At 40.7% G+C, this 13,098-nt stretch overlaps 1 protein-coding gene across 5 annotated transcripts in view; it reads right to left on the bottom strand.

The window, feature by feature from the left end:
* Positions 1–632: 632 nt before the first annotated feature.
* The window catches only part of ITGA4 (integrin subunit alpha 4), a 55,352-nt gene continuing 42,886 nt past the window's right edge, over positions 633–13,098 (bottom strand). For 3 of the 5 annotated variants that reach the window (XM_044427019.1, XM_044427022.1, XM_044427023.1), the window contains 9 exons: positions 11,961–12,040; positions 11,490–11,579; positions 9,872–9,962; positions 8,883–8,990; positions 7,201–7,320; positions 4,571–4,690; positions 4,231–4,329; positions 3,733–3,852; positions 633–3,452 (listed from right to left, as the gene is read on the bottom strand). In XM_044427019.1, coding sequence (XP_044282954.1) covers positions 3,354–3,452; positions 3,733–3,852; positions 4,231–4,329; positions 4,571–4,690; positions 7,201–7,320; positions 8,883–8,990; positions 9,872–9,962; positions 11,490–11,579; positions 11,961–12,040 — 927 coding nt within the window. In that variant the 3' untranslated portion in view covers positions 633–3,353. Of the gene's footprint in view, positions 3,453–3,732; positions 3,853–4,230; positions 4,330–4,570; positions 4,691–7,200; positions 7,321–8,882; positions 8,991–9,871; positions 9,963–11,489; positions 11,580–11,960; positions 12,041–13,098 lie in introns of those variants that run through there. The other 2 variants (XM_044427020.1, XR_006414415.1) reach the window with 2 other exon arrangements.

Here is a 13,098-nt window from a genome sequence, read left to right as displayed (position 1 = left end):
GAATAGTCTGGTTCTCTCCCTCTGCACTGGTCAAGCACGTATGGGAGGATGTGGGTCAGCAAGTGCCTGCAGTGGGGCCCTGTCCTGCTGATGGTCTCCCGCCCTTTACAGAATCAACTGTTCGAAGCTAGGCTTTTGGCAAGCCATGTGGCCCCTTGCATTGCACAGTGGAACTAGCTTTTAATTGTTCTTTTATTATCTCATGATTGTATGTTCATACGCATTCTGATTATAATATGCCCTGGAATGTACACTGCACTAACTGTACAGAAGTAACTAAATGCTGGTTGCCTTTTTTGAATCGGAGGAGGATCCCCCCCCCCATCCAAATCAGCCTTGATAACAAGTGGTTCCCCCCCACATTTTCTCTGCTAGGTCAGTTTTGTAAGTCAGAGTTCACAACATGAAGTGTTTGAGAAGATTAATGGATGGAGATAAGCACAAGAAGCATGGGAAAGCTTCCGTAGGATAAAGGGGAGTGCCTAAACCACACTCCTGGAAGTATGGGGCTCAGGGAAACTGAACAAAGAGCCCCTTAGCTCATCTGCTCCAAGCTTAGGTTAGGGAGGTGGTTAGTTATCATGAGTCCTTTGATGAATTAAGTTCAGGGTAGAATTGTCCAGAGGGAGGTATGGAGGTAAACAGTAGTTTATTGCACCTCAGACCCAGTGTTTAGTTTCCCCAGATTGTAAGCACATTTTCCATTAAAAGGAGCGATCATTTGTCCTGTTGCAGATCATTTAACATCCAGCCAGTGCTATGTGTCTGCCTTTTCATTTCTTGTTGGTGCCCAGACTTTATCCAGCAGCCAGGATCATAAAAGCAATGCATCGCAGTCACACAAATACCATCTAAGGCAATGTTTCCCAGACTTGAGTAACTGTGGTTCCCCTTGGAACTTACTCCACCTGCTTTCCCTTCTCCTTCCAGTGAACTTTTGCTTGTGCCCCACAAGCACATCTTCAGAGATCATTCCTTAGGGATACAGATGCAGAAATATAAATTAATGTGCACATCGCTAACACATGCTTAATAAGTGTTTTTTTTTCTTTTAAGAAAAGAGATATTTAAGAACATTGAAATAGTCTTTTGGACAGTGAGGTCATGAACTTTAATTGAAGGATGAGTCACAGTATATTCCTCATGAAAACATTTTTAACAAGGAGTCATTCTTACATTTACACCAGTTTCAATCCATTCCTTTAAAGCAAGGGGACTTCATCTTACAGCATAACTGTTGCTTGTGCCTTTAAGGCTAAGCAGAACCCAATGTGAGTTTTCCCTTCCCCTTCTCCCTGCAGCCCCCGCCATCACCACAATCCTTCAGAACAAATTTGGTGAGAAATTTGATCTACCAACAGTATCTGTTCTGCTGGCAGGATACTGTTGGAAACAACCTGAATCCTCAGAGGAAAAATAGACTAGACAAAATCAGTTTTATCAAATGTGCTTTTCAGTGTAATACAGTATTTTAGCAGAATTTGAACAAAACGTCAAATACAAAATAAAGTTAATCTTTATTGAATATGAATTCTGGATAAGTGTTTTTTTCTTTTAAGGAGCAGAGTTATTTTAACAGATATGCAATCAAAACATTTGTATTTAAATTATATGCGTGATCCTTACAGCAATGCTTCACCATTGTTTATAAAGTAAAGATTGGCAGGTTTTAGATCCATAAGAAAAATAGGTCCATGCCACATTTGATGATTTTCAGTGCTAAACATTTGGAGCTGTAACTCACAGCAATGACAACACAAACTGCTTCTATTCAAAAAAGTTCATGGGTTAAAGTGCAACACTGTGTGCTTTCTTGGGCTTTAATCTTTAAAGAGTACTAAATTTTCATTCTAAAGTAAGCACAGATTTATCTATATACACTAGCTGTTAAAACAGTGCAAACCAAACACAATGATTGTATGAGGGGAATAGACTACTGCATTTCCCCCAAAAGCTGGAAGGTGGCTCTGGCACACCCAGTTACAGCATCCCAAATGATGACTGTTAGCTGCCCGCTGGGAACTAAAAATGCTACATAAATGTTTCACTGCAAGTTTCGTTAACATAGCAACGACAGCCACACTAGCCTTGCATGTGTTGAGGGTTAGCCTCCGCAGCTTTCCCATGTGAATTTCAGAAGCTTTTCAGGGTTTGGAACTACATGGTGAGCCTGCAAGGATAAAAAAAATGCTCCCCAATGCATTAACTGCCCTGAACAGATGGAGAATGACAAGAACTGCAGTGGAGGGAAGTAGGCGGCACAACGGGGAAAAGAATGCCTAAATGGGGATAATGCTTTCGGCCCTTTCCTTCATGGAAGGGGTCCTTCAGCAAGCACCACCCCTCTGGCAATGGAACCACCTTGCGTCCACAGAGCAAAAAGGATCCAACTCCCTGCCTTTTATAGGGAGCATAAAAGATATGCTCCCTATAGCATATCTTTTATGCTATATGCTGTGATGATGTACAAAGATTAACTTCACGTGTCCTAGGAAAGTTTGAGGGATCCATTTGAGGGCGGGAATCCAGATTCCCAGGGCTCAGCTCCTCAGACTCTGGTCCACTTAAGAGTGCAGCTGTACACAATACAGAAGGCGGCTGCCTGCTGTGCAGCCCTTGTTCAATGAATATTCACGGACTTCCTCTCAGCCCAGCTCACCTTGTGAGACTGAGCCAGGCACAAGAGGAAGTCCGCAAATGCCAGAGGGACAGATTTCACCAGGTTTCGTCCCACCCCTAATGTGTATGTGAGTTGGGAGTGAGGAACATTAAAGTCAGATGCTCTGCTGTGCTTTGGCTTCAGGCTAACCCAAGAAAAAAAAGCATTTGTTTGCATCTCTGCCTGGGCAAACTTTATTAATTGCTGCCACAGGCCCCAATTCAATGAAAGGGGAAAGAGAACATAGGATAATTTGCCTAATTTAGCAGTGTTCTGTTCACATAGCTGTATATGAGGGAATGCCAGTTTCTCCGGTACATAGAAAAATATGTTTTTACTGTGTGGTTTGGATGAATCAAATGTATTATTTATTGGTATGGCTCAAGATTTGCTTATAATGCATTTCTTTTATCACATTTATAATTATATTAGTTGATTTCTGGGCAGTGAAATTACGTACTTTAATTCAAGTATGATTCAGCTAATACCCCATGAAAAATTTTTTTTTTTTTTTAGCAAGGAGTAGTTTTTTTCCTAGTGTTTCCTTGTTTTCACTTGACTTTCTCTGACTTTGATTCTGTGAAATATATCCAGTTAAGATTAACTCTCTCTTCTGAAAAGGACTTATGACTTGTCCATTCTTGCAATCAGTACCTTTCACAAAATGGATCCTTCCCTTGTTAGATAGAAAAACTTATTCTTCACATTTATCATTTTGTTCACTTTTTATGAAGCTCTGACTTTCATCCTGTTTTTGTGCAAGCGCTTTATATTTTCTTTGAAAGAAACCAATCTGAAAAACAGAATTTCAGAATTAATTTCAATGCAGGCAAATGGTTAACATTTATTTTTTAGATAAAGGGCATGATCCATTTAAAGGTAAGCACCTTGTAAATCCCATTGATTTCCCAGAGATGTTTTAAATCTTACACTGAAATAAAGGTGCTGAACTTCAGGTTGATTATGGCCAGCAATGTCAGGTGTTGTACTGTTGCTGTCTTATTGATATTTTTCTTAACTGATGTGGACTGTTTTACAAAAAATATTCCAAGAAGTAAGATTGAGGTACATACCTTCCATAAAAAATATGCAAGAAGCAAAAGCAAAATAATTCCAATTATTGAACTTATTCCAATGAATAGCACTGTAACAGGAGTTTTAGTCTTTCGATTATGAAATCCCTCCAGAATGACCTGCACAAAATAAGGGGGAGTAAAATAAGTATCCCATACATTGACCCAAAGGCACAACTATGAGCAGGACTGTGCCATTGTTCTTGTAATAGCACAAACAAGGTTTTTGAAAAAAAGATGTTGCACAGTAGTCTTCAAGGTGTAAATATTAACATGGCTTTAGGGAGATTAAATTTTGTTGGTTTCACTGGTACTTAGGATTTTAGGCTAATAATCATACATGTTACCCAAATTTACTGCATCGCAAATTTGGCTTTCAGCAAAATATCCAAGCCATTTATCAGATTCCTGAAGCAAATTCCAGTTAAATAGTGGGGTTTGCTTTCTCTTAAGAAACCATGATGCAAGTGAAGCAGGATGCTATGCAATGATACTTACATGTGTCACCTGCTTGTCCTTGAATACTTCAATGACTTTGGGATCTTGATGTGCTGACACTTTTCCTTTTACCTCAAATTGAAGTGATGAAGTGTCTTCCTGTTTTTTTAAAAAAGGTAAGTTTTTCTCTAAAAGCCAGTGCTACATCAGAAGTAAATATACTATGGACTATTGAGTTGGGGTTAAAAATGCAGAGTTGGGAGTCCACACAGAGCATGATCCAGCCAATGTTAAGACTTCACACTTCTTGTATTTTCATAGAAAGGGAGCTGAGTTTCTGATATTCAAGTACGTGTGTTAATGACCACCACTATGATAGTACAGAGATTAAAATATTTACCACAGCTACCAGTGCAGAAGTTGCTTCCAGGGTAACATCCACAGTTGCTTCTTTCCCACTCTCCATGTCTCCAAGGTTGCATAATATTTGCAAACAGAATGGGTCATCTTTCATGCAGTACTTCAGAAAAGAGAGCAAACATACGTTACTATGCAAAGCTATTAACTTTACCCCATTTTTTAAAACAGTGATTTATTCTGTCTGCCCTCATGCAGAGACCAACAACAATTTTCTATGAAAATTGAGAAAGACACAGTGAGGCAAAATGCTCCAGCTTTGCCCCATCTTTGCCCACTGGAAATGCAGCCCAGTGTGAGAGCCAGTGTGATGTAGTGGCCGAGAGCGCAGGACTGGGACTTGGGTGATTTGGATCCCATGGAGCCAACTGGGTGACTTTGGGCCAGCCAAAGACCCTCAGCCCAGCCTACCTCATAGGGTGGTTGTTCTGAGAATAAGAGGGATCACAGCAGGAAGAGAATGATGTGTGCCACTTTGAGTTCTTCCTAAGAAAAAGGTCAGATATAAATCTAATAAAATAAATCCCCCGTCATCACCCAGCCCTCAGAGGGGGGGCATTCCACCCTCAACTTAATTCCACTCTTCTTGCCTATACCATAAATCTGATTCAAACATGTTTCTAATTTCTTCCACTCATTGATAAAAAAATCAGTAAAGGTTCTGTCAAAAACATGCCACACACCTGAGTGCCTTAATTCAATTTCAAGAATACCATTTCCAGAATATTGTGAATACAAAGCCACTTCTGATAGATGTAATGCGTTTTTTTTGGTATATGAGAAAACCCGCATAACAGCAAGAGACCCCTGGACTGACCACAGGAACGGAAACTGGTGTAATGCTTAACCATCATTTTGCACTGCAGTGGTACCTTGGCTCACGAACTTAATCCGTTCCAGGACTCTGGTCGTGACCCAAATTGGTTGTGACCCAAGTCAAATTTCCCAGTAAGTTTCAATGTAAATAAGGTTAATCCATTCTGTAAATATTTTTTTAATCACAAAAAATTGAAACAAAGTAACAAAGAACAACAAAGTACAGTACAGTAGAGGACACTAACCTGGGGGAGAGAATGTTATTGTTTGGAGGGAGAGTCCAAACCATAATCTTGCGGTAGCGATCGTGCTGCGGAGGGGTGGGGGATGGTCACAATGGCGGGCGTGCTTGGGGGTGGGGGGAGACGGGCGCGCTTGTGGTTGCCACCCAGTGCGGAGTTCGCGAACTGAGGCAATTTTTCTCTGAAATTTCTGTTCGTGACCTGATTTGGTCGTGGACTGAGGCATTTGTGAGCTGAGGTACCACTGTGCAATTACTGTGACAACAAATACTGTGACTGCTGTCCATGCAGAGCTGGGGCAGCAGTGTAGAACGGCACACAAAGATCCTTTAAAATCTGGGGAAGATGAGGGCAGAAAGCAGAAAAGGAGGCAGGGCTACCCAAAGCCCATCCTACACCTTTCAGAGGACGCTGATTGGAAGCCAGAGCCATACAGACTGCCGCCTCCTCCCCCCTGCCTGCTGCCACTCTCAGAAAATACTGCAGAAAACTGAAGAGCTCTTGATTTAGAGGAAAACAGGAAACACATGGGCAGGAAATCTATTTAGACAGGACATAATTCTGCACTGCAGTAAATAAAGCCCTTAAATATGCTTGGTGTTTCAGCACCTGTATAAGTTATCAGTAATGGATTGCTCTGCTGCCTCAAAACTTTGACAACAGAGAACCTCAGATGTAGAGAGCAGAGCTACTGGTGAGTGTTCAAGACATACTTCTTTGTTTACTCAACCTTACTTTTAGGGCCATCATAATTTCACACAGAAGGCTGGGAATTCCAATATTTTAGCATCCCAGTGAATATACAAAACATGTCTTTGACATGGCATGTTATTTACATGAATTAAGTAAACTAAATCTGCCTGTTCACAGAATGAAATTATCTCTCACCATTTGTATGTTTTACTTCCACTATTTTGTAATGTCTTGGTAGTAAATCTTCATTAACTTGATTTTGAAGTATTTTATAAAGGAAACAGTAATCATCATATTACTTCCCTTGGTCATTCCATGGTTCATATTCCAATTTTGAAAGTTTAAAGAAAAGGAAAACAAAAAGTGCTAAGGCTTCGTAAGTCCAGGGTTTACCTTTAACTAACTTAAATCAAATCTTGTTATAAGTATTAGATTGTACTATACATGATCAGTCAGTTTTATATTCAGAAATAATGCTCATTGGATTATGAAAATATGACATAGATGTGTGTAACTAAGGGACATTATGGGTTAAACCCAAAATCATGTGAGTGGACATCAGCTTGTGCAATGGGACTTGCATTTCTCCCCAACTCCTTGTCACACAAATCTAGTCTGGATGGTTCCCCAGCCCTCCAGAACAGATTCAGGGGTCACAACAGGGTTGCAGGGAAATCCATTTTGCCACCATTTCCATTGTGATGGTGGATGGTTATGGATCCAACCCAATTATCTTTAACAGGTTATAAAGATCTGTAAACAAAATTTACTTCGTTTAGGATTTATAATATACTGTAAGACGTCCAGGGATGACAGTGATGGACAGCCTATAAATTTTCTAAATAAATAAAATAGAAATTACCAATGACCTCTTCTCAAGCTTTGTAAAGTATGTGATGAAATCTTGAAATATAGTTTCATTTTTCTCAGGTAAAGTACAGTCTCTTGCATCATTTCTGTATTGGCATTGTCCAGCAGTTGACTAAAAATGGACAAAAGCAGAATTATATTTGCTTTTCAGACACACTGAGAAGAAGCTTCTAAAACTTTCATATGCCATAATTTTAAACACATTTACTAAGAAGTAGATCACATTATTTTAATAAAATCTACTGACTTGGTTCATGTAACAGGACAACCCATTGGTACAAGTCATGGGGGGGTTGTCTGTTTGCTGCAGGGTCGTTTATTCCCAACAGCCCATGGCTTGTTTTAGCAATTGTTCGATCCACAATGGAGTGTTGTGTCTTCCAAACCCAGGAGAGCAATTTCAGCATGCATTGTGGGGGTTCAACTAGCAAGCCACTAGCTCTTCGTGATATTGCCTGTACAGCCCCCAGTGACATTTCAGAGTGGCCATTACTGCTTCAATACCTCTTTTTTCTGTCTCAGAATTTTCTCAAATGTGTTTATACTTCTTCGATCTTCTGCAAGCGCACTCTCTGCACTACCCAGTATGTGTAGCCTTGCCTTTTGGTGCTTTTTCTGCTGTGGTTACTGTCGGCCCCTGGCAGTTCCAAAAGCAAACCCGGAGAAGGCAGCTGAATGGGGCCATATAGGGCAGGCGGTTGGTGTAAGTAATGCGCCATAAAGGGTTATTTTTAAACAAGTCTGTCAAGAATATTTATGCATTTTCAGGACTGAAAAATACGCAAACTTAACTACTGGGAATTAAACACAGGGGCTTTCTGCACAAATTTCAGAGAAGTAAACGGAAGGGAAATAGGTACACCTAAAGAAATGGAGAAGTTAATGCAACTTCTCGATTCCTGCAAAAGCCTCTGTTTATCCCCTGGCCCTTAAATTTATGCAGAATTCTCTATTTTTCAGCCTTTAAATTTGTGTGCATTTCTTTTTCAGCTGTAAGGGTGTCTCAATAACTGCAGTGGTAAGTGCTCTGAAAAAGACGGCGGTACCTTTCCGGAGCCTCGGGGAAATACTGAAAAGGTGGGAGAGCCCTGACAAATATCAGTCCTTTAGAGTGACATGACCACCTCCCTAAGGGGGAAGTCTGCACCCCCCACTTTTCGTGCACATGCATTGGCCACTTTTCCCCTCTGCCCAGCTTTTCAGTTGACAACTCAGCAACTGGTCCCAGGCAGCCATGCACAAATTAAGCTGTCTCCATTGTCGCCTTGAGAATTGTCGTGCGTGTTAAGCTGTTCCCCACACCACTCCCTTAGACAACTGAAACACACACAGAAAGAGATCGGGAAAGACCACACATATTGGATGGCCACATAAGCTCAGTTGTACATTTGCAAAAGACCAAGGATGCTAATAGTAGTAATAATAAAATGAGGCAGGGACCCGCCCCCCCCCCCACACACCTTATTGGCAGATTCCTGAGCCTCTGTAAAAGTTGCGAAGGAAAAGCAGTAGCGAAAGGAGTGAGGATGGGAAGACGGGAGAGGTTCTGCCAAGCAAGAAGGGCCTGGGTTACTGGCTGTAGGAGTAAAGGGGAAGGAGAGGGAAACCAAGCCTAATCCACGCAGCACCATCTCACAAATTAGACTCCCAATGCAGAAAATAAACTGGGCATACCTTGACTTCCAGAATATTAAACAGCCTGGTCTCGCTTGGTGCCAAAGAATTGGGTATCTGTATCCTCAAATCTACAGCAGGAGCCAGACTTAATCCGGGATTACTGACCTTAGGAGTAAAGTAGGCCAAAATTATAGTCAAAACTTATTTTAAATTAGGATCCAGGTCAGACAAGCAAACACAGATACAACTGGGGGTGCTCTCCTTTCAGAATTTTAAATTCAAAGTTAATGGAATTTCTAGCATTTTTCGTACTTTAGTATGCTACATGTTTGTATATTTTGACATTCACAGCATGTGTTCTCATACCTAAGCCCTTTGTATTTCAAAGCTTATATTCCTCATGTTTCAGATCATGTTTTACTGATACAAATTACCATAAAACCATTGTGAAAGAAAAAAGGAATTGAAAACAGACATTACTAAAAAAAAAAAAAAAAAATCCTTTCAGTTGCCATCCATTTCTAACTTTATCTCTTGCCCTCACATCCATCAGCTTTATCTCCTGACCTCACACCGCTCATAGTTGTGAAGAACTTGTTGCAATATTAAAAATAAGTAGCAAACATGTTCACACTGCTTTTCAAAGGGGTGTTTTCATCTGCTGCAAACATGGCTTTTTCCACTGGCATATGAAACAGAAAAACTTCATGTTGGCGCTCTTTGCTTAAACTTAGAAAGCAAGTTAGAAAGGTAATACTGAAGGAATTGTATTCCAAAATAGATGGGCAAACTGGTGCCCTCCAGATATTTTGGATCACAGCTCCCATAATTCCTGACAACTGGCCAGGGAATGTGTAACCTGAACAACTGGAAGGCAGCTCACTTGCTGTGGGCGAAGCTTCGCCCAAAAGGAGTAGATTTATTGAAATCAGATGAACTTCCTAGCAAGAAAAAGCATTTCTCTAGAAAGAGCAGTGATTTGCCACTCATTTGATTTACTGTTTAAAAAGCAGTATTACAGAAATACAGAATATTATGTGTATTACATGGAAAGTGAAGTTGATTGTCTCCTTCATGCAAGTCACTGGTGAACTTTCCTCCCCAGGTCCATAAAAAAATGAAGTTGGCATCACAGACCTAGAAATGGTGTTTTCCAAGAGAAATTATAGAAAATGGGTTGTGATTAGTTCAGTCATCAGCAACATCTGCCGTTAGTTTACCAAGGCATAATTTCCTATACAGTTTAAGGACTGGATGTTTTGTATTGCATTTCAGCACAAAGGTCGACATCATAAAATGAACAGGCAGCCCGATCCCTGGTCACAGCAGTAGTCCATGCCAGGCAAGAGGGATGTACGAGAAATCCAACTGGGAGAGGGAATCTGTCGAATTCACCAGGCACGGCTCCCCAAACTCGAGTGCACTGTGAGTTTCTGGCAAGCGGGCCCGAATTTGCAGGGCAACTGCCAGAAATGGAGCCCCGCCTGCTGTGGGAAGGGGAAGAAGACTGGTTGCTGGCAATGGGGCCCAGCACGCCCACTCACAGTGCCCCCTTCCGCATCCTGCAGCCATTCCTGACAGGGAAGGTTGCTGGTTGTGCTGCTGGGGAGTTGGGGAGGCATAAGCATTTGCAAACCTCCTCTTGCCTCAGGTTGCTTGGCAGTACCAGGCTGAGCCAGGGAGGAAGTCTGCTGATCCCAATGCTAGCAAGATGGATTCTGAAAGGGTTCTTCTGAACCCTAAGCATAACAGAGTTCACAAACACTAGGGACAGATGAGGCTGCCTCATACTGAGCCAGAGCATTGGCTCACCCAGTTCAGCGCTGATGGCCTGCAGCTCTCTAGGTTTTCGGACAGGGGCATCTTTCCCAGTCTTACCTGGAGATTCCCTGGGATTGAAACTGGGACCTTCTGCATGCAAAGCTTAGGCTTTGCACACAGAGCTTCACTCAGCCTTTCAAAAATTCTCCAAACCTTCCCTACTGTCTAAGAAATCATTAACAAAATCAACAGGAATCTTAAAAAGAAATGGAAAGTTTGGTTGCGTTGACAACATTTTAGTGGACTCTAAATTAAATGTACAAACCATTAATCAAAAAAAAAACAAAAACAAAAACAAAAAACCTCTATAGTGAATTTACCAGTGGATCTGAGCAACCATTTCAGAAAAAAAGGCTTTTGCTAAACTCTGTGCTTTTATAGTTCATAAAATCTCGTTGCCTCTTTTTATAGAGTCTCATACACAAATTCTAGATATAATCCAATTTTCCTCCTACCATTCTGTGTACTCATAATGCTTTTCTATTGTCTTTCCATAAAAATGCACCAAGATTTGTAACATCAATTAAGACACTCAACAATTGATTTCTGAAAGTGCCGTGCTGGCTTCCTCGAAATCCTACAGAGACTGTAAAGCTCCATGAGTGTTTTTAGATGGAAAGCCCCAAATGCTAAAGACACTGTGTAGCTGATCTTTTTCTCCTTAACAGATATTCTGCATTAAGGGAAAAGAGGGAAGAAGCAGTATGAAAAAGGGTCATACCGTCTTAGTTGGAAACCTTCTTTATATTGCTTTGTATGTCATAAACATCTCTGTGTGTATTTTAGGAGCTCTGGTGGTTTAAAAATAAATAAATTTGCATTTTATTAAATTTAGTAGCTTACCCATGAGCATTCAGTTCAACCTCATGCTTCTGTGGCAAAGTTAAAATTAGGCTGTTGTCCAACAGTAGGTCATTATCCAGTTCATTTTCACTATGGAAAACAACAAATGAGAAAACATAACATGCACATGCAGTTCAAATTGGACTGCAACTTTTGTACAATGCATATTTGGTATTAAGGGACAGCACAATCAATCCAAAGGTAAATACTTTTACTATCATAACTTTCACTGGAAGAGTTTAGCACAATAGTATTGTACCTATGGCCTATTCTTGCAAACCAAACCGAGAGATGCAATTTTAAAAGCTTTTGTTTGCTTTCTGTGGACCTTCTGCAAATTGTGGAATGCGTGTTTCCCTGCACTTCAATAACTGCTCACTTCAATAACTGCTCCTATAATTCTCTATTCTGGCTTTCACATGCAGAGACAATATTAGATGGAGCCAGTAATCTGTAGTAAACAACACTTACCAAGTTGTATTAACGCTGATGCTCAGGTCATCTCCTGCCCTGCTAAGTGAGCTTGCATCCAACACAAAACTAAAATCCATCTGTGGAGCAAATGAAATGTTTTAGGATCCACGAATACACCTGTGTTCAGTCAATAAACATTTTATTACTTATATACAGTATTACCTATCAGGATTTAACAACATCAGTGTAAGTTGCGTTACTGATGGCTGAACGGTATGCTGTCTTCATAACTCATTTCATCCCTGGCCCAATCCTCCGCATGCTCACTTGGACAGAGGCACTTTTAACCTTCCCAGTGTGAATAAGACTACTACTGTTAGGTGCTTGTATGTGTTACGTTATGTGCTATGCAACAGTAGCAGTCTTAGTCTTGCATGATGCCTAAGAATGTTGCATTGTTGTGACTGCATTCTTTCAAATACTACTTTGACTAGGTACAGAAAATACAAATTTATATCCAATGCTACACTAGTGAACAAGTTACCAATGTCGGTATGGTGCAAGCAGTTGCATTCACTAGCAGAACAATTATTACAACTGGTGTGAGGAGCAGGTAAGCGAATGATGTCATAAGGAGTAGTGCAAAGCTTTGCAGAATGCCTGGCAGAACTTCTTACGGAACACCTTGCCTGGCGCATGGGGAGCCAAGACAGAACTTGGGGTCTCTGCGAGCACAAGCTCCACTCCAGCAAACCAACACAACTGGATACAGCCCATAGTACACGACAGCTAAAATCCTCAATATGCTGAGAGCACCCCATACACTGTAACTCCTCGTCAGCAATAAATGCTTCTTGCTGACATCATAGCAGTCTTCTTTTTCTAGAAAGCTCTATTGCCAGAGAGATGGGAGTGTCACAAAATATGTGCTGACAGTGAAACAAAGAACTGCATTGCAGCTGCAAGGCTATTTGTTACAGATAAAAAGAAGAAAAATGAGGATACGTTTTTACAAGAAAACCACATATTTGAGGTTATTAAATGACGGGTGTGTTCCTCAGTGTAAATAATGGCAATACCTATAAAGGACATAGGTTGTTTCTAAAATAACGATTTTTCACTTTAGTTGGATCTATTTAATTTTTATGCATATATTGTTTTCATACTTGTATGCACACTGCCTTGTGATTGTGTT

Source organism: Varanus komodoensis, unplaced genomic scaffold (assembly GCF_004798865.1).
Source record: "Varanus komodoensis strain SLA01 unplaced genomic scaffold, ASM479886v1 scaffold18_1, whole genome shotgun sequence".
NCBI classification, from domain to species: domain Eukaryota; kingdom Metazoa; phylum Chordata; class Lepidosauria; order Squamata; family Varanidae; genus Varanus; species Varanus komodoensis.
The sequence above is the reverse complement of the archived record's forward strand: the minus strand, read 5'-3'. Positions and strand labels throughout refer to the sequence as shown.